This window comes from Haemaphysalis longicornis, unplaced genomic scaffold, assembly GCF_048455015.1.
Source record: "Haemaphysalis longicornis isolate Haplotype H1 unplaced genomic scaffold, Haemaphysalis longicornis Haplotype H1 scaffold_19, whole genome shotgun sequence".
Lineage (NCBI taxonomy): Eukaryota > Metazoa > Arthropoda > Arachnida > Ixodida > Ixodidae > Haemaphysalis > Haemaphysalis longicornis.
Genome location: NW_027526288.1, coordinates 8,078,901 through 8,098,768, shown reverse-complemented (window position 1 = coordinate 8,098,768; position 19,868 = coordinate 8,078,901). Strand labels below are relative to the sequence as shown.

At 48.4% G+C, this 19,868-nt stretch overlaps 1 protein-coding gene across 1 annotated transcript in view; it reads right to left on the bottom strand.

Annotated features, from left to right (window-relative positions):
* LOC144166802 (uncharacterized) overlaps positions 1-19,868 on the bottom strand; it is a gene marked incomplete in the record, with an annotated part of 40,553 nt that overhangs the window by 14,628 nt on the left and 6,057 nt on the right. The window contains 8 exon segments of the mRNA XM_077696296.1: positions 2,205-2,483; positions 4,847-5,111; positions 8,437-8,523; positions 10,395-10,451; positions 11,262-11,321; positions 12,601-12,657; positions 13,738-13,830; positions 17,607-17,654. Coding sequence (XP_077552422.1) covers positions 2,205-2,483; positions 4,847-5,111; positions 8,437-8,523; positions 10,395-10,451; positions 11,262-11,321; positions 12,601-12,657; positions 13,738-13,830; positions 17,607-17,654 — 946 coding nt within the window.

Genomic DNA, 19,868 nt, shown 5'->3' with positions numbered 1-19,868 from the left:
CAAGGTTAAATTGCATATGTATTTCTAAACATTATTCTGAAATTTTTAAAGACACGCCGCCCGCCGTCGCTGGGTGCCTCTCAGCATGCCTCTCAGTGTGGCTAACTGAGCCTCCATGACCAGAATCAACGGCAGCGTTCAGTAAACAGACCCAGCGAAGGAGCTTTGACGATTCTGCCTGAGTCAGGGGCGTTTGTTCTGCCAAAATATTTGATTTCAGTTTCCAAATACGCCAACGGCAGCATAAAAAAAAAAAAAAGAAACGTCGCGCCCGGGGAGAATCGAACTTCCCGCCTCCACAACGTGCGGCCAGATTCTACCTATCGTCTATCCCAACAGATGGCGCGTTCGTGCAAAATAGACCGTTGCATTAAAAAAACACATAAAGGAGCAGGAAAGCCCTATCGTCTATCCCAACAGATGGCGCGTTCGTGCAAAATAGACCATTGCATTAAAAAAACACATAAAGGAGCAGGAAAGCCTGCCATTCAAACTTTTTTAGCTGGGAACAAGTTTTTAAATATCGTTTTTTATTTCGCATACAAATAAAAGTATGTTGCCGAGCTACTCTATGTCATGGTTGCCAGCATTAGTTTTGGGAGGGACACATACGGCTCGTAGATAAAAAAATTCGGTTTAAAAAGTTCTAGGGCGTTATCAGCAAAACCGTTTCTCGTCAAGGTGCTTTAAGTGATGCCCTTTCATTTGGGATAGAGAATATATACTCGACAAAAATCGGTTGTCTGTCCCTTTAATGGTTCATTAAAATATTATACGTTGCACGTTGATGGTATTGTTTCTCGTTCCCATTCTTGCTCGCTGCACCGCTGATCGTAAGCTGCCCGCTGCTCCTTGAAAGTGCCGTATTTACTCACGTAAATTTTACACACACTACACACGACCATTTGCGGATCCAGAGGTGGGGGTGGGGGGGGGGGGTACAAATGTCCGACCACTGTTTTAATATTGGAAATGATACCCCCAATAAGATAACCCCCCCCAGGTTGTAGAAAAAGCCTAGTTGAATTTTTTCTATTGCTTGTATTTTTGGTTATCGAAAATTTCGGTGAATAAAAAAAGCAACTATCCTCCCCTCCTCCCCCTCTCACTATCATCATCAACAACACTGCGCGCACATAACAAAAGGACTTGTCAGTTCCTCCTCACCTACCTCCCCCGTCGTACCAACACTCCAGACCCATAACAAATTAGAAACTCAGTGCATACGTTAGACTTTACAACCCCTGACGCGGCGGTGCGCCTTTCTCTATTCATCCCTGGCTCCACGATTGACCTCGCAGCGAGCATAGCCCCACCGACCAGGATGCAGCCTGACTCGCATGCACTAATGCGGCAATTACTCCCGACACTACAGGGATGCAGAGTCCCCATTGTATTTCAAACAAAGTAAGAGTGATATCCCACTATTCTCTGCGCTGTTAATTGCCTCGAACGGGCAGCAGCTTCAGCGGTGCACTTTGTGCATGTGTGGCCCGGGCGCAGAATGCAGAATACCCCCTCCCTGACAGCCTCGACCCTCGCAGCAACTTTTGCCCGTGTCAAACTGTGGCTGGAGTTTCGTGACCAGAACAGCATTGAGGAGCTCTGCTAATACCAAGAACCTGTTGGGCTTGTTGGTTCGTGTCAACAGTGTACAGCGCACACAGACGAAGGACAAACGGCACCACAAGTGACACCACGAGCGCTCGTGGTGTGCCGTGCGTCCTTTGTTCGTGTGTTTGCACTGTAAAATACTGAAGTACTAACACACAAGCTAATGCACCCCTCTCTCCCAACTTCTTTAAGGATGACAGGCCCTCCCAATTCTACTTGTCATTGCTACTGTAGAAGCCCAATATAACCAAATCCTCAATATAACATACAAGTTACCACTGAATATCAGTTTAATGAAGTTGTAAGGAACGAGATGAATTTGGTGTAAAACCATTTCCTTGCAACATTTTCTCCACCTGGCATGCAGAAACATTACTATTTGTAAGGAGTCCTTCAGAAACCCCACTTTTTTTTCCCTCTGAAAGTAATCTGTGGCCTTCGTTTGAGACCGTTTTATATTTCCCATTTTTTCATATCAACCAATAAGTGCACTTTCCCCCTCGATTGGTTAAGGAAGAACTACATTGAACGTTAGTAAACAATACCGCAAGGAAGCCAATACCAGGTGAGGAGGAAAACGGCAGCCGTACCTGTGTGGTGTCCATGCGGCTGGTCTGGGTGTGGCGATCGTGCGTGTCCTTCTGACCAATGTGCCCCTGGCAGCTACAGCAGCAGGGTGCTTCCTCTCGCCTAGCGGGCACTGTCTGGGTGCAGCCATCTCTCCCCCTCTTCTCCTCCAGCTCCTCCAAGAAGTCATCCGGGGCAGACACGAACGAGCTGTGGCTGGGGCTGCTGCTTCCACAGGGGCTCACGTGCCCGCTCTGCGGCCCGTCCCCCTGTGCCACTCCCCTAGCTTTGGCTGGTCCGTCCTGGGCACGCGCAAGCAGCAGACAAAAACTTCACCCAAGCCTACAACTTCCTCGCTTGTACACTGCCACCCCTTAATCACATCCACCAGCTTTCCAAGGCCCCAATAGTTGCCTCCATCTTGTCCCTATTGTGGAACCCCCCTCAATGTCTCCTCCAACAGAATGTCCCAAACGCAGCCCACAGTGCCCGCACTGCATCATAATCTTAGAGCACCCATGCCAGTGACCGCAATACACATGCACGCAAGCATTGTAGTGGGAACAGGTGAAAAGTTTTACACCAATGACTTTACACTATGATGTAGAGAGCACCTCAACACCGAATCTGACAACGCTCTCGCATTTGGGGCAAGCTAGAGATTGAAGAGTGTAGGCGGAAGTATGGCACACCCTGGGGGGTGCCACAGGTGAGCGTCTTCAACTGGGTACACGTGAATGCAAATCGCAAGCGTCGACTGAATGTGCACGAGATCCTCAGCAGCGGGGGCAGGCCAACTAGTTTTTAATGCTTACACAGATTTTCCACTCATATCGTACAGCTCCAAAGCAGACGCAGAATTGCGCAAAACGGTCCCCAACGCTGTTCCCACATTTCACAAAAACAACCACTCCTCTCTTTTGCCCTGCACTCTGGCTGGCTACCATTTTTCACCATTACTACAACTGCAAAGCTTGCTGTTTAAAAGATGCAGTCAGCTCGCACCCAGCCTCCTCCACTGTTCTTGGTGGAGGGAGCAGCGCACCTAAAGGGGTATTCACACGAGAGAGAAATCCGCCGTTTCGCTCCTAGGAGTGCGCTCCACGTGACCCCTACGTCACGGTTTCTCTCCGGCGCACCGCCTCCCATGGGAGATCGGAGCTTCTGCTCGCGAGCTACAAACCCTCCGACGCTCCGCGGCGGAGGCGGCGGGATTTCGTCTGCTCGTCGGGCAGCTGGCCGCGACTGAACTTCTAGAGCGGTTGCAGGCACTTTATTTTTATCGCTTCTTAATACATTGGACGCGAAAATGCGTGGCGCACATGACAGGCGCACTGAGAGCCGCGTATACCACCAGCACGGGCGCTTGGCGAGCGGCGGCCGCGGCTGCGAAGTGGCGCAGGCCGGCGCCGGTAGCTCGAGCGACAGCTTGTTATTGCTCCCCAAGGCGCAAACAAAGCTGCGTATACGAGAAATGGGGTAATGATGTGATGGAAAGTTGCTTTAAAAATCGTCACCTGAGCCGCTTGCCAGAGCGGCGATCGAATATTCGCCGCAGTGTTAAGCCTAACACCAGTATGCGGGCCTGTAGGTTGGCCGGTCGGCTGCTACTACGTCGCGCGCCATTCTCTCCGCGCGGCAGCACCTGCATCGCGTCGACGACCAATTTTTGGTCGGTTGACAAGATCAGTACGTATGCGCTTAACAGAAATTGCCGCCGTCGCGGAATCGGCGGTGCTACAGCAGCTATGCTTTCGAGATAGGCGGCTGCAAACAGTGATGTCCGTCCGAAAGTCGCATCCTCCGTGTGAGCGAAGGAGCTAGCCGAGCGGAGGTCCGCCTGCGGCGACGTCACGACCTCCCTCGGATTTCTCCGCTGAAACGCTCCGTCGTGTGAATACCCCTTAAACAGAGACAGTCCTACCGCATACTACTGTCTTTGCTTCGAATGAATGCTGCCAGGACATTTACAGTCAACTCTGTGTGGAGGCCATGGAGGAAAGAAAAGGTTAGGAGAGGCCCTGACGTCACATTTGTGAAACCGAGTCCCGCCATGACTTGAGCCCACGGAGCCCAGCACTCTATCCCATCATCCTTTGCTGTCTCCGGTTTGATTCGACTAACATGGCGTCGCCCTGCCCTCCCGCAAACAGCTTCGTCGCTAATTCCTCGGTGCGATGTCATCTTCTAAGCTGTTGATTTCGCCTTCAATTTGCCCATTCTAACCCTCACCCAAAGTTTCAATCGAAAAACGGCCTTCGTTTTTGAGATAGAAGGACGATTTTTCAGCTCTTAAGCCTGGCAAAGTAGTGTGTCGTCGTCATAGCAACAGGCTGGCAGGATGGCGAACGCAGACGCCTCCGACGGCAGAGTTTTCAAACTGGCCTAATTTAAAAACGTTTGTCGTAGCGACTGCGCTGGTTTGCAAGCGTAGCGAGGCAGCCACATACCAAGCAGCTTAAAAATTTGTCCGTTTTATTTGCCCAAATTTGGCCGCCGCAGTTGTAAACAAGTAAGCAACATTGTCTATGGGCTTAAGAAAATTCATGTGACTTCCTCCACACTTTTCGCAATGCATTGGGGTGCAAGGGGCCTCTCCTGAGTATTCTTTCCTCCATGGTGGAGGCTCATTTTGTGCCGTGCCACTCCTCGCACTAGTGCACACCTCGGGGGAGTCATCCGAGAGGAGGCCACTGTCTGTTGAGCTCAGAAGGGCAGGTTCGTCCCCCGCCTCCACCTCGGGGTCCACGTAGACGAAGAAGAGGTCCCCTTCGCGGAGGTGCTCAAACCCTGGCTGCCGTGCCAGGAAGTCCGTCAGACTGCCGATCGATGCTTGCACCAGTTCCACCCTGTGGGGGCCCAGCACTTCCTGGCAGCACAGCTCCTCCTCCTGGGAGGGACCCTGCTCCTCCAGGAATGCACGGCAACGCCTGCACGGCCGGAGAGATGGTGTCCCGGATGCACTTTTACTTCCAGCTTCGTATCTCGCTCTTATTTACTGCCCACCCTCACTCTCTCTTCACTGCCGCAACAGCTGTTGCCCAAATCATGGGCACAACATTAATAGAAAGCATCTAGTGCAGTTTTACTCAAAAGCACTGCTGAGGCTACGTTGCAAACCACTTGCCACAAGCCTCCCGTGCTGGGGAACAGTTCAATGCCTTCCATGTAATTCCATTCCAACCATACCATCCTGCCATGCCACGCATCAGCAGTTAGGCCTCGAGTTAAGCAACATTCGAACGTCCACTGTAGTTTTCTTGCATTCAAATTCCACTAAATCGAGAGAGCAAGCACATACAACGCCAATGTACTCACCAGCTGCAAGCACTCAAAACAACTTTGGTGATAATCTGTGACCTTTTCTGAAACTCAGACGCATCAAAAATTAATGTCCCCCTGCGTTCGTATAAACTTGGCTTGAATGGGGTTTTGATGTCCACTGTGTTTGCATGTACCCTCGAACAAATGCAACGTCCCTTTCTTCGGTTAACTCAGGTGTGCCGCAGGGATCCGAACTCTGACCATTTTTTCTCATTTACATAGATGACTTGCCTAATTTTAGTTCCTTGGTTGAATTGTTTGCCGATGATTGCATTATCTAACGGGTAATTTCTCATACCTTTGGCATTACGAAGAGTCAAATTGATCTTGGCAATATTTCTGCTTTATGTACTTAATGGCCCATGCACCTAAGTACTAACAAATGCAAAGTAATGAGAATTTCCCGTAATGAATATAGTGCCAACGTCGACTACAACTATCATTTTTAGGGTTCAGTCATTGAATAAGTAGTGCCGTATAAATATCTAGGAGTGTACATCAATGCTTACCCACCTTTGGAGAAGCACATCGAGTACATATCAAGCAATGCCAATTGTGTGCTTGGCTATTTGTGCAAGAACTTTTACGTGGCACCTTCATCACTAAGGCTTTTGCTGTGCAAGACCCTTGCCCACTCAAATCTTCCAATACACTTCTTCGGTACAAGATCCCGGCCTTGATCCCCTTTCAGACACCTTGGAATAGGTCCAGAACCACAGCGCACATTTTTTATACTGTCAGACTATCATCATACTGGCAGTGTATCGTCCAGGAAGTTACCACTAAAGGTGCCTCCTCTTTCTTTGCAAAAGCCATTGTTTTGTCTCGGTTTGTTTCACAGAATTTATCATGACAAAACGAATCTTATCTGCATCCCCATGCTTATCCTCGCATGCTGATCATGCACACAAAGCAAATTCCCCTTTTGCCCGGACAAATCCATTCTACTGCTCTTTTCTGAAGACAACTAAAGAATGGAACTGCCTGCCGTCCTCAATAGTAGCTCATTCCGATACCACAACTTTTAAAACCGCTGTCAAGAATTTCTTTCCATCTAACTACTTTTAAATATTTTGACAGCGGAGCTGTTTATCAAATTGTAATTTTTTTTTTGTCAGCAGTTAAAAATACCAAGAAATTGCTGAATGCGCGCACGTGAGCGAGGGCCTCGCGGCGACTGCCCGGCGTCACCTGCACACGTTTGTCAAGCCAATCATACCCATTAAGAGTGATTAATCAAGATTGAAAAAAAAAAAAAAAAAAAATCAAGTGTTTGCCGTAATTATGGCAGCGCTCGCTCGGAACGAGAAAGAAATGTCATAGCATATGTGTCCTGTAGCCAGCACGGCGACATGTAAAAGTAAACACACTACACCACTGTACGATCCATGGCAATACCTCCCTTTAATCGGCGAGTATCGGTCATTTGGCACGAGCGCAGTGGCACCATCCATAGTGTCCAATGACTCAGAAGGCCATCTGGTGCAAACGCACAGCACTACAGTATGCCTCTCCAAAGTGATGCCCAATGATTATCACTTCCAAAAAAAATGAAAGCTCACACTTTTAGCAACAATGACGGAGTAAAGTAAAGGACGTTGCGGCAGTGATGGAGAAGCAAAGCTGCAATTGTGCACTTAAAAGACATTCATTGTAGTCGTGAAGGTTGCGTACAGCTTTGCTACCCTCAAGTCATAGGCGTTCCTTCATTTTTTATATTGTTGCGAGTGTGTGTGTGTGCGCAGTGTTTTACTTCCGTAATTTGATTTTTTTATGTTTGCTGTCATTGTAAAGTTCAATTTTTTTTTTTTTTACGAATAAAGATTTTTGTTTCGCGATATCTTGACGGACAGCCACTCTTTTCTGCAGTGCCCTACAGTACAGGCCTTGAAGGTGATGGGAGAAGAAAAAAAAAAAAAAATAACAGCAGTGCGTTCACAAGCTACAGACTGCCACGCATACCCTTTCGCCTGCACTGCTTTCCCTCCCACATTAAGCAATGCACTTGACCAGGCAAATCAATCTAATTCTACCACCATGAGCTTAATTATGTAACAACAACAACAACAACAACAACAACAACAACAACCACAAAAGAAAAACAGTGCAAGGCTAAATGCATCAGGCGCAGCGGGCATAAAGCTGAACATCTCGTTTGTTGTCCTGAGAAAGGAGTTTACACCATGGAAGGCAGCTATGAATTACTTTAGACTTGCAGCACGTAACGATCTCCCCCTTCCTCGGGACTCCCAACAGAAAAGGAACAAAAGCAGCCCCCATTCTTTAAAAAAATTCAGTGAAGCTTGCATTAACACGCAAGACTTGAATAGTGAAGCTGTTGTAGGTAACACTGCTGGACACGTAGTAAAGTTTCAGTGTCATTGTTTCTTGGAACAGTTGCGGTGGCAGTAATTATATGCATCAAACAGATCATAGTCGTCTTCACGGCGAGTGGTGGATGCAAAGTCACTCTCAGCATTGTAGACTTCCACCAGCTCTTTATCATTGACTCAGAGGCGGCGGTGACAGGATCTGCAAGTCATCTAGGGAAGGATTGGCACACTTGTAGCCATGTCTCCAATTACCCACGAGAATGCGGCAGCCACGGTGACTTCGGCCAAACAGGGTGTTTTTTCAGCTGTAGCATTAATGCTGGTTTTTTTTTTTTCCCCCCCCTTTTTTGCTAGAGCCACTGTGCAAGCTGGGGACGCTGCGGTTGTTGCAAGGCAAGCGCTCACAGGTGCTGGGGATTTTCTTGGCATTTTTTCCTGCAACGGCGAACTTGCAGCTTGTACAACAGCTCTATTGTTAAAAGCGTACTATGTTGGCAAGAACTTGCCCAACACAACCCCCCTTCCCCGGAAATGATTGGCACCAGAAGCTAAAGAATCGTAGCATGGAAGTGGCAAGGAGGAGAGGCCCATCAATTACCTGATGATGTCGGCCATGTCAGCCTCCGTCAGCACCTTCGCATCGCCGGCCACCACAGCGGGGTCATCCTCCTCCTCCTCCTCCATGCTGCGAGGGTAAGGAAGGAGGTGCACACACCGTGCCTTACACAGAGGCTGGCCCAACCAGCTGCGTGTGGAAGAACTGATATGCTGCAGAATGGAAGGAGCCACACAGCAGGTAACGATGGCACAACAACGCCAGGAATGAAAAAAAAGAAGAAAGAAAAGCCAATACACCCCAGCCAGCACCCTAATTAAACAATTCACTATTTGAAGTGTGCACAGACTCGGCACCTGTTTGGCACACAGGCACGCTGCCCTACAGCAGTGTCCCGTTAGAATGGAGCCCTACAATTATACAAAACTCTGGTCACACGACGCCTGTGAGGAACCACAGTGGGTGTGGTAGAGAAGACGAAGAAGAGAAGATGAAGCAAGAAATTTCGAGAAGCTGGAGGAAAAAGAGAAGTGAAGCACAGCAGGTGTGGGGGGAAAAGAGAAGGAAGACGAGGAGCAGGTGTAGAAGAGTGATCACCATTTAAGGCAACCAAACAAGGCGGGACTACCAGGCTGGGAACAAGGCACCAGCGGTCCCGCCCTGCTAGCCCCTCGAGCAATTGGCACGGGCGCATCCAGAGAACAGCGGTTCTGCTCCGCTGGCCTCATCAGCGACTCGCACGGGCACTTGCACACCACTGGCTTTGCTGCCCCACTGACTTTACCAACACCCTCACAAAAGTGTGCTCACGGATTCTACCTCAGCGACACTAGCCCATTGTCAGCCGCAACAATCTGGTGACAGCGCAGCGAGGCAAAGTGCGACAGGACCTTAATATTTAGGAACATAGTCAGGCTAGGCAGGACCCAGAATTTGCCACATTTTTGGATACTTTTGCAGCTGAAATGCTACTACACGCGTTATCTTTGATTCGCATTCGCAACGACGTCAGTCGCGTGCAGCCGCACAGCGGGGAGGACAAGCTAAGCCTACCAGAGTTGCCCAACCAAAACACAAACAACAAAATAACCGTGCCCACGAACCGTCGCAGTGTAAACAAGTGTCGCATAATGCGAACTGACCAGTGATCCCGGCGCTGGCATGGAACAACAGGAGAAAAGAGTGCGGATACTCTGTACCCTTATCTAGCAACACTAGCCTTTGCTTTTGAACAAAATGTTATCAAACAAAATGCTACAGCGGTGACAAGTTCTTGCTCTCTCGTTACCTTCCTCAGACAAAGTGTTAAAAATAAACATGGGAAACGCACCCACGCCCTACTTAGAGTGCGCACTAGCAGGCAGTCGGGACTTGGGTAAACACCACCGGTGCATGGAACCCTGCCATGGCAACTCTCTGCGCTTCCTGGTTCTCGCAATGTCGTCTGAGGCCCACCGCATTTTTAAGTATGGGTGCAAGCACGATGCAATTATCGTCTCTTCATTTGAGCCATAGATAGGCTCCGTGGTTTACCCAACCAACATGTGTCCCATCGGCGCTTTATAGGCCGAATCCCTCGCTTTCCTTTGTGCAACGGCTTGAACCATGAAGACCCACAACACACATATGCCTTGTGGTGGCAATTATCTACCCGGCAGCATTTCAAGCCAACACTGCAGTCGCCAGACGGACGTTAGGAGATGTAAATCGGAGAGGGTATAGGGAAGCAGGCGGCATGGCTCCAACTGAACAAAAAAAATTGGACATCTATGCCGCAAAAATAAATGTAGCGAGACATTCATATGTGCCAGATTATTGCGATATATTCGATGCACCGTCACTGTATTCCTATACAGAGATACACATACATTTTTTAAAGTGTATTTTGATACTAAAACACAGATGCTCAAAAGCATCTCTAAGATACTATCGCGATATCCTAGTATTGCGATGCTGCCCAGCCCTGCCCCTCAATAAGGATAGGCAGAACAGCCACTCACCCTGCAGAGTCGGTTCCATTCTCGACAGCCTCGTGACGGTCCAATTCGATGTCCTGCCTGCAACACACAAAAGGGAGACAGAAGGAAGGGGAGAGGGGCGTTGAAAATATTTCAAGAACACTGGTAGAGAAAATTGGGATCGCCGAGACTCGTATAAAAAGAATGACGGCTGCTTGCTCTATGCAATGAGGGGTCTGCTTCTCCCGAACTCGGTAGGAGCACACAAACACCCCCACCATCTTATAAGTGGTGTGTATGCACACACACCTATCTAGGCGACATCCCACTGGTGCGGTGGTCACTGCCAATAGATGGTATTCGTTGAAAAGATTAGCGGTCAATTTCCTCGCTTGGCAACACTGGAAACGGCCACAGACATGGCCGATGCGCCACGGACGTGGACAAGTACCGCCATCCCGCGGAGCCCGACGTAATGAGTAACGGCGCACTTACACGGTTGCATGAAGGAGAAGAGGGGTGCCCGATCTGGGGGCCGTGCACGCAACGTCGCCTAGCAACAGACACTTAGCCACAGATATGGCGGCGCACTCGCATGGTTGCCTGCATGCATTCCACGCCATTGAATACCAGCCATAGTCAGCCACCAAGGACATTTTGGGAGACTTTTTCTGGACAATTGACCCAGTAGCGACAATTTGATCACAACATGTCAGGCCAAAGGAACGTGAAGGGTATATAGCCTCCATGCTACCTGAAGAGCAACAAAAAGTTTATTTCTTTTCTGGCACGGCTGTTGCAAGTGAGGCCAAGACACTACGCTGCTTGTGTATACTTACTCCCTAAACAGAGATTAGAGAGAGAAGAAGACGAAAAATAATGTGCCAAAACTGATAACAGAAAAAGTACCTGCCCCCGGTTGCATCGCCACTGCCATCATCCAAGTGGTGTCCCACTGCCTCCTGGCCACTGCGTGTAACACAACAGCACCACACATTGCAATTAATTGCACACGAAAAGAACACGCGTGAGTCGCATTGCAAGGGAGGTCTTGCAAAACAAGAGCTCGTGCAGCAAGCACCCAGCATCATCAACACAGAAGAAACGGTGTGCAGTCACACTAGTCCAGGAGAGAACGCGGGAACTATCGTATAACATGCACATGGTCTGCGTAACGACTGCTAATGGCAGTTTCAGCATTTCAAGACACTGGAGGCTGCCCATTGGCGAGGATGCGAACCTCGCATGATCCGCCAACAACAAGTGACATCAAAAGTGCCTCAACGAGTAAAAACATCAAGGTTACAGTGGCCTCGGCAGACAACATGCAACTTTGCTTCACTTCCAACAATGCATCATCAGAGAACCAAGCAACCAAACCACTGAGCTAAGCAAACAGGTAGGCTGAAGATGCCAAAGCCACTTGCTCAAATGCACAGCACCAGTTTGTGGGGACCCTTGTTTCCCTACGCCTCGCCTGCACATGTTTTCGCGAGCCGGGAGCCGCCATTTTAGGCAGCCAGTGCGTCACGCAAGTCGTGACCTGTTCATGACCCCACGCGACGCGCCGAACCGGCTCGCCGCGAACGTGTGCGCGAGGGAAGGAGGACCAGGGGGAGACCTCCCCCCCGAACCGACCTGTGGGATGCGCGAATGTTCCGCGAGGACTCTGCCAAGAGATTCTGCCCTGATCGGTCGCCACGGGATGCCTCCCCTGCACCCGCGGCCGTGAGCGGCCGTAATGATGGATATCGAGGTCAGAGTCCAGCGGCTAGAGCAAGCGACAGGAGCCACTGTCTCCCCGCGAGCGATAGTCGTGTTTGGTATATGCCCTGTATCTGCCAGGCAATAAAGCCTCACTTGGGATGGCCGGAGCCTGTCTACCACATGTGAGTACCCGAACCCGTGCGTGAGTCTTCGGATTCCGCAGGGCTAGTGTACGGCGCGTAGCGTTCTCTAGCGAAGCTAGCTGGGGTCCTCTGCTATCCCGTACGTTAGCGCACAAGTTACGCCGCAGATCAAATCACTAGAGTAAAAGCAACAGGAAATTCAGGAATAGGACACAATTATTGGCAGTGCCCCAAAACAGCCCTGGCACAATGAGAATGCCTGCTTCGGCTTGCATTTCCCACAAAGGCTGACATCGTGAAGCCATTGAGGAAAGTTCCTTATTGCCACTGGCCTCAGTGCAGCCAGCCATATATGGAAGCACATGCCCCACAAGAAAGAAACACACCAATCTTCTCACCTTGCAAAGTTCGGTTCATAATCGAAATCCTCAGGACTGTCCGTTTCAAAGTCCTGCCTGCAAGAACACAACAGGATGAGACAGTGCTCGGGGCCACACAGCACAGCGGAGCACTCTGGAAGCCACACTGGACCAGACATCACTGTCGGCTTGGCTGCTGCTACTACTGTGTCCGAGAACAAGGGCAGCAAACAACTGTCTTCTGGCAGAAAGGTGGGAAGACAGACAGCAACTTGCATTTGCAAAGCAGTACAAGATCAACAGCCTTTCACCAAATCTACCCGCCAGACAACTGCTGCACGACACGGTAGAATGTTGAGCGAGATCACCCACTGCTAGATATGCCAGTACATTACTTCTGTTTTCGTGCACTGCGATGCACTCCAATCTGCAGGCTTTTTAAGTCGCGTATAGGCCACGCAAGTCCGTCACCCATTTGCACTGTGGCACTCATTTGTAGCCGAGTGCAAGAGACAGATGGTGCGGCTATGATCACAGCAGGATGCGGACATTCTCGTTTTCAGCCGTTACAGCAAGACTGCATCCCACTACAGCAGCCTGGCACGCTAGTTTTCTACAAAATTTACACTGACTGAAACCTCTTGTTTAGAGGATCCCCCCCTCATGTTCACCTAGACGCTTTCCGCATTAAGTTCACCCAGCTGGCCTGCTTGTGCGTACACAAACTCGGCCTTTTGCAAACAAAGCATCGCACCGGTCACAGTTAACCCACCACGTTCATGACAGTACACGAGTAGGAAAGGAAGTGGTGCATTTGGCAACGCAAATCTGTGCAGCGCATAGGATGACGCCTTGATTGATTGTAGGGTTTAACGCGCCGACGCAACACAGGCGATGAAGCGTGCCGTAGTGGAGGGCTCCGGATTAATTTTGACCACCTGGGGATCTTTAATGTGCGCCGAAATCTCGTACACACGGGCGTTTTTGCTTTTCGCCTCCATCAGAAAAGTGGCCGCCGCGGCCGGGAATCGAACCCGCGACCTCGTGCTCAGCAGCGCAACGCCTTAGCCACTGAGCCACCGCGGCGGTTTAGGATGACGCCTTGCACGGTGGTGCAGACATTTTCGCCAAGCCAGGCAGACCATGCCCCCGTCCCACGACAAGAAGACGGCTCACGGGTAGTACTTGTGAGCAGACCAGCCGGTCACGTTGCCATTGGCGTCCTCCAGGTAGCACCCGTACTCGTCTTCCACCTGTGCCTCCTGCCTCCTGCATGGACACGTGGGTGGGAAAATTCTTTACACCTGGATAGGGCATTACGATACGATCACACAACAGACGACAGTTCCGAGTGCGCTCAAGAGCTTATTAGAGAACCGACCGCACACACAGGGTGGCATGTCGATCTGCATACATGACAGCCCTGGATGACTACTCACATCAATGCACTGTGCGCATGCATATAGACTGTTGCTGTGGCAGCAAGAGTAGCAGGAACTGTAGCTTAAAGGAGCCATGAAGAGAAAATACAACTTCGTTTATATTTGAAAGAACTAGGATTCAGTATCTCACTCAGTTCCATTACAGCCCCAAAAGATGTTTTTTAACGAAAAAAAAAAAAGCAAGAAGTATTTCAAAACTTTACAATTTTGCGCCACAGTGACGTGTTATGAGCAAGAATGACATCATATGGGCCAACAATAAAACAGTTTTCAGTGCGTTAACTGCACGTTAGCATTTAAGTGATGCGGTCAAGTGGAACTAGAGGCCCCATTACAGACTTCCAGTCATGTGTCGTCGCCACAGGTCAGTTAGGCGGCCGCCAATCACACAAACAAGGTTCCGTGACGTCATAGAAAAGTTGTGGGAAATTGGCTGGGGGTCGCGACTGCTTCACATGTTTTCTTTAATATCTCCGTTATTTGTTCGAAGATTGCGATGATATTGGTATCATTGTTATCGGGACTAAGCAGTCTTTCTAATAAACCCGGCCAACTTGTATTTTGTCTTCATGGCTCCTTTAACTGGTTTAAATAGCTCAGGGACATGCAGTGTCACTTGTGAAAAAATGCAGTGCCTGTTGACTGCATCCCCAGGAGAAAGGCTGCAGCCAAGTGCAGGGCATTGCCAAGCCCTGGATGGCTTTAAACAGAAGCCCAGGGTTTAGGGTTAATGGCCGTACTACTGCACAGACGCAAGGGCCTTGAAGCAAGTTAACAAAAGCTACTTGAATACTAACTACCAATAAAACAAACAACGAGCCAGGGCGGTAACCACACAAAATCGGATACCGTATTTACTCGCATAATCCTCGCACTTTTTTTTCGGAAAAGTCAGTGCAAAGTTAGGGGTGCGAGAGTTATGCGGGAAAAAAAAAAATCCGGTGCACAGTGTTGCCAATTTGCCTTATGCCAGTCCTGCTAAATGTAGCGGTCGTTTTTTGTATAGGTAAGCTCAGTGTTGCCAACAGCAGCTATTTCTTTTTATTTTATTATTTACAACGTAAACAGTCTCCCGTCGATCAGCGATCATGAAATTGCCGCCTTTGCTTTCTGGCGCGCGCCCTATCTCGTCGTCGTATGTGCGTGCCCTACTCCAGTAACGCACGTTGAAGTCGGTGACGCCGAAGTGCCTGCCTGCGGCATGGTTGCCGGGTTTGATCGCGTACTCTTTCAATTTGAAAGCGGCAGTGTAGCTGGCGTTCCTCCCGGCACCAAGCACAAAACAATTAGATCAAAAAGTTCTCAAAACGGCAGCGAGCTATCCACCACTGACGCGAGTGACTCACCGACTGCTGCCGCTCAACGGCGGGACCACGACGGCGACACGACAGCGGGCTGCGCGAACACCGTCTAGTTGCGCGCACGCGAAACATGCGCGAAACCGGCTCAAGTACAGTGCGAGTAGCGTGTTAGGGCGCCTGTTAGGGAGTAGCCATGCAGGTTGTTAGGGCGCCTGGATGTCCTTGGATACACAGCGCTCTCCGCCGAATGGAGAGGCGGCGGGGGAGGGCGCGCGTTGAAGAGCGCGTGCACCATGCGGGTTTCGCAAGCAGGCAACTTTCGCCACTGCAAAGTTGGGGGTGCGAGGATTATGCGAGGAACCAAAAAATTCAAGTTTTGGTGGTTCACATTAGGGGTGCGAGGATTACGCGAGTGCGAGGATTACGTGAGTAAATACGGTAAACTGTGTTGCATCCAATGGGATCCATCCATGGACAGTTAATAGGGCAGATTTGGAGACGAGGCCCATGATCGGTGCAAATGTACACTCAAGTCTGCACAAACTGAATCCAAAAATGTACTTGCAAAGCACCCTCCTACTACATAAAAAATGCGAGGTGAATCCCGAAGGAGGGCACTATGCTTTCCAATTTGCAGCAAGCTGCCTCATTTAAGAGATTAGACACCACAAATATGTTTAAAATGTATACAGTCAAACCCCGCTACAACGAAATATTTCCCCGAATATATAATGGGTGACGTTATGCTTATTTTATAGTAAAATAATGTCCAAGCCGAGCCCCACTCAAGGTTTTCTGAAGGGGGTACACTGGTCTTGAGGACCGAAAATTTGTCAAAAAAAAAAAAAAAACAGTTGCCTGTATTAATTTTATTTGCAGTCTACACCTCCCAAAGAATGTGCCTGCAAAATATTATAGCTGTACCATAAGTATTTACAACACTTTCGCCTTTCAAGTCGCCTAAATGACAAATTTTGCCTGCGTTTCCAAACTTTGTGCCCTGTTTCCTCGGAACCAATCTTTTCCCCATGAGGTCAGCTGTCGGGTACAATATCTTGGGATGTACTGGTTAGAATTGTATCTATTTTTTCTGCATTTGAAAGCTTATGAACTGAGCAGTGCAATAAAACCACAAAAATGTACTATTTATTTTTGCTAGCACACAATTTTATGTAGTCCGTTTTAAGAAAATATTGGCAATTAATGACCTCGCATTTATTAAGTTTACTGTGCTTGTAGAAACGACGCTAAAATGGCTTCCGTGGTACAGCTGCACTCCCTTGGCTTTTTAGAGCACAAAGGGATAAAATGTATTAGAGTATCACAAATAAATAAAACTGCCCAAAATGGAACGACATAACATGTTGCACAACCCTGCACTTACACCACAAAGACGAAAACTGACTTCATATTCATGCTGAGGATGTTAATACATTTCGTGTAAATCTGAAGCATATAGGTTAAAAATACTATAAATGTCCTCAAGACCAGTGTCCCCCTTTAAAGCAAAAACAAGCCAGACAGATGGTTTGTTTTGGGGAGGAATTTGTTGCATTGACTTGCATGGCTACCTGAGTGACGGGAAATTGGAAATATTTCATTCAAGTGGAGTTCATTATAGCGAGGTTTGACTATACACTGTTAGGCATATCTGCAGCATATAATCCCTTAATTAAGGTGGCTCGCTGCGAATCGTAATGAGCACAGTGCCCTTCTTCAAAAGATTCACCCTCCCATTTTTTTTTTTCACGTAGTAGCAGGGTGTTTTGCAAGTATATTAACGGATTTAGTTTGAGCAGACTTAAGCACGCATTTACACTGGCCGCAGGCCTCCCCTCCAAATCTGCCCTATTAACCGACTGTGGATGAGCCCCATTGGATGCAAAACAGCTCATCCGATTGTGCTTGGTTAGTGTCGTGGCTTTGCTAGTCAAAAGCAAAAATAACGTTTTCGTGTTTAGTCTCGAACCCACGTTAGCCTATCCCAATGAAATGGCAGCTTGCAGTGCTGCCGTGCCCAGTCAGAGGATAAGATAATGGGCACCGCTCCTGCCACAAGCGAGACGACCGAGCAGCTACCTGCAAGTAATCAGCTCGGCAAGTGTGCCTTGTTGCCCAGCAATATGTTGTGGAGAAAAGAAGACTACAACAGGGTGCTTTCAGTCCAGCACAGTCCAGCCTTGAGGACATAGGCACCCAACTCTTCCCAGTGGTTGGGCATGCAAAAGGGTCCTGCACAGCCCCACGGTACAAGACACGGGAAGAACAGACTGAACACTGCCCTGCCAGTAGTTCCACTTACTTCATTTGGAGCTTTTCCACCAACTCGGAGAAACTCGCCTCCATGGTGCTGCAATGAAAGATGAAGCACAGAGGCATTAGAACGACAGGAAGCCCAGGGGACTGGGAAGAGACTGCAGCCACATCAAACAAAATGGGGGGCCCCAGACAGCCTGTACAAAAATACAGGGTGCAGTCCTTTTCGATGTCACTGTTAAGGCCCAACCACATGCACGCGTAAAATCGACGTACTCGCGCAACGACGTACACCTGCGGCGACATCTTTGCGCCGACCGACGACGTCGGAGAGGGCGAGTAGCCACATATTGGCGCAACGCGCGCGTAAACCAATGCGCCGCGCAGTGTGGCTCGACTACTCCGGACTCGGCTTTGTGGCGACCAGTTCAACTACATATTAACTCAAATAAAACAAATAATGCCTATTCTCACAAAAATACGTATGCTGAATACAGAAACAACTAAAACAGTTCTTGGGACATTAAAAAAACGTTAAGGATTAGTATGCATACTTGGCAGGCACAAAACCCTCCGCTACATATGGCGTAAACTGCCTTGCTCCCATAGTTGCTCGTTGCTTTGCGTTTTTTTTATCCGGTTGTTTGGTCCCCGTATATTTTACAAATTACTACGTTTTATCGCATAATTAATAGTGAAGTTAGCTTATTTATCAATTCCCTGTCTTGTTATGCGACCTGACCGCCGATAACATCACCGCCAGAGGTGTACGTCAACACTGTGCGCCCGAAAGTTTGCGTCGATATCTGGCGGGCTCTGACTTCGGCGTAACAAGCGCGTACCAATGCATTCGGCGTACACCGGAGTACGCCGGTTCCTTGTGCACTTACGCCGGTTTACGTCGTTACGCGAGTACGTCTGTTTTACGCGTGCATGTGGTTGGGCCTTTAAGAATACCAAACGAGAAAGTTGAAGCCGCACCCAACGTGAAAAAGAGTTGAAGCAGACTTGTAGGTGCCTTACAAACAAAAATTCCTCGCATGTTCTATGGTAAAATAAAGTGCTTATCCCAAAGTGATTGTCCTCACTTCAGCTAAAACCTGGATTTAAGGGGGCTCACTGGTCTTAAACCAAAAAAGTTTATTTTTGCAGTTATGATGATGAAAATTGGGGGTCATGTGTAGTTTTTCATTCTGATTGTAGATATAAAATTTGTTTTTGAGTAAAAAGATTATATTCAGATTTATTTGGATTTTTATATTCGATTTTTTGACAGCCTTTGTAAAAAAACTGCTGGAGGGATGCAGCTAAACAGGGTACCAGTGAACTGTGCACAAATCAAGGAGTGCAATAAGACTAACATTATCGTTCTATCTGGTCTGTAGCAGAAGTTACAACCGTTTGAAATTTAGCCTTCAAAGGTGGCAACCAGAAAAACCGGTTTTCCCTTCCAACCCCAAACTTCAAACGGTCGTAGCTTCTGCTACAGACCAGATAGAACAATAATGTTAGTCTTATTGCACTCCTTGATTTGTGCACAGTTCACTGGTACCCTGTTTAGCTGCATCCCTCCAGCAGTTTTTTTACAAAGGCTGTCAAAAAATCTAATATAAAATCCAAATAAATCTGAATATAATCTTTTTACCCAAAAACAAATTTTATATCTACAATCAGAATGAAAAACTACACATGACCCCCAATTTTCATCATCATAACTGCAAAAATAAACTTTTTGATCAAAGACCAGTGAGCCCCCTTAACGATTGTTGACAAAAATTCGAAATTTTCCAATTACATGCAGGTTACGAGTTAAGGTTCGCGTGAATGAAGTAGAAACAAAACCGAAATGCCAGGCATCAGTGACTGACTTCAAGAATTCATTTCACCATGAGAAACGGCGAGATTAGCACCTGCTGCTTTCCCACGAGCTTAGTCACTACACAGCACTCTCAAAGAAGCAATCTCACTCACTCCTGAATGCACAAACTTTACTGAGGTAAGTATCAGTTTTGCCTTTGGACACTTTTCAGTGCGTTAACGCGTTTAAAGGACCAAACTTACCTACGCTGAAAGGGCGCCTTTTCAAGAACTCTATTCTATTTTCGGCCGTCAAAATTGGCGGGAGGGTGCTAGCTGGTATACTGCAACGGGTGGCTACATTCTTTCTTGCCATCGGAGACAGCACTTAAAATTGCGAGCTTATCTTGCAAAGTCAAAACTTCTCTCGTTTTCTGCTACAAGAACTCGCCACTGACGAACAGACACCACAGATAGTTGCAGCACGGCCGTGGCAGTGGAGACTCGCAAC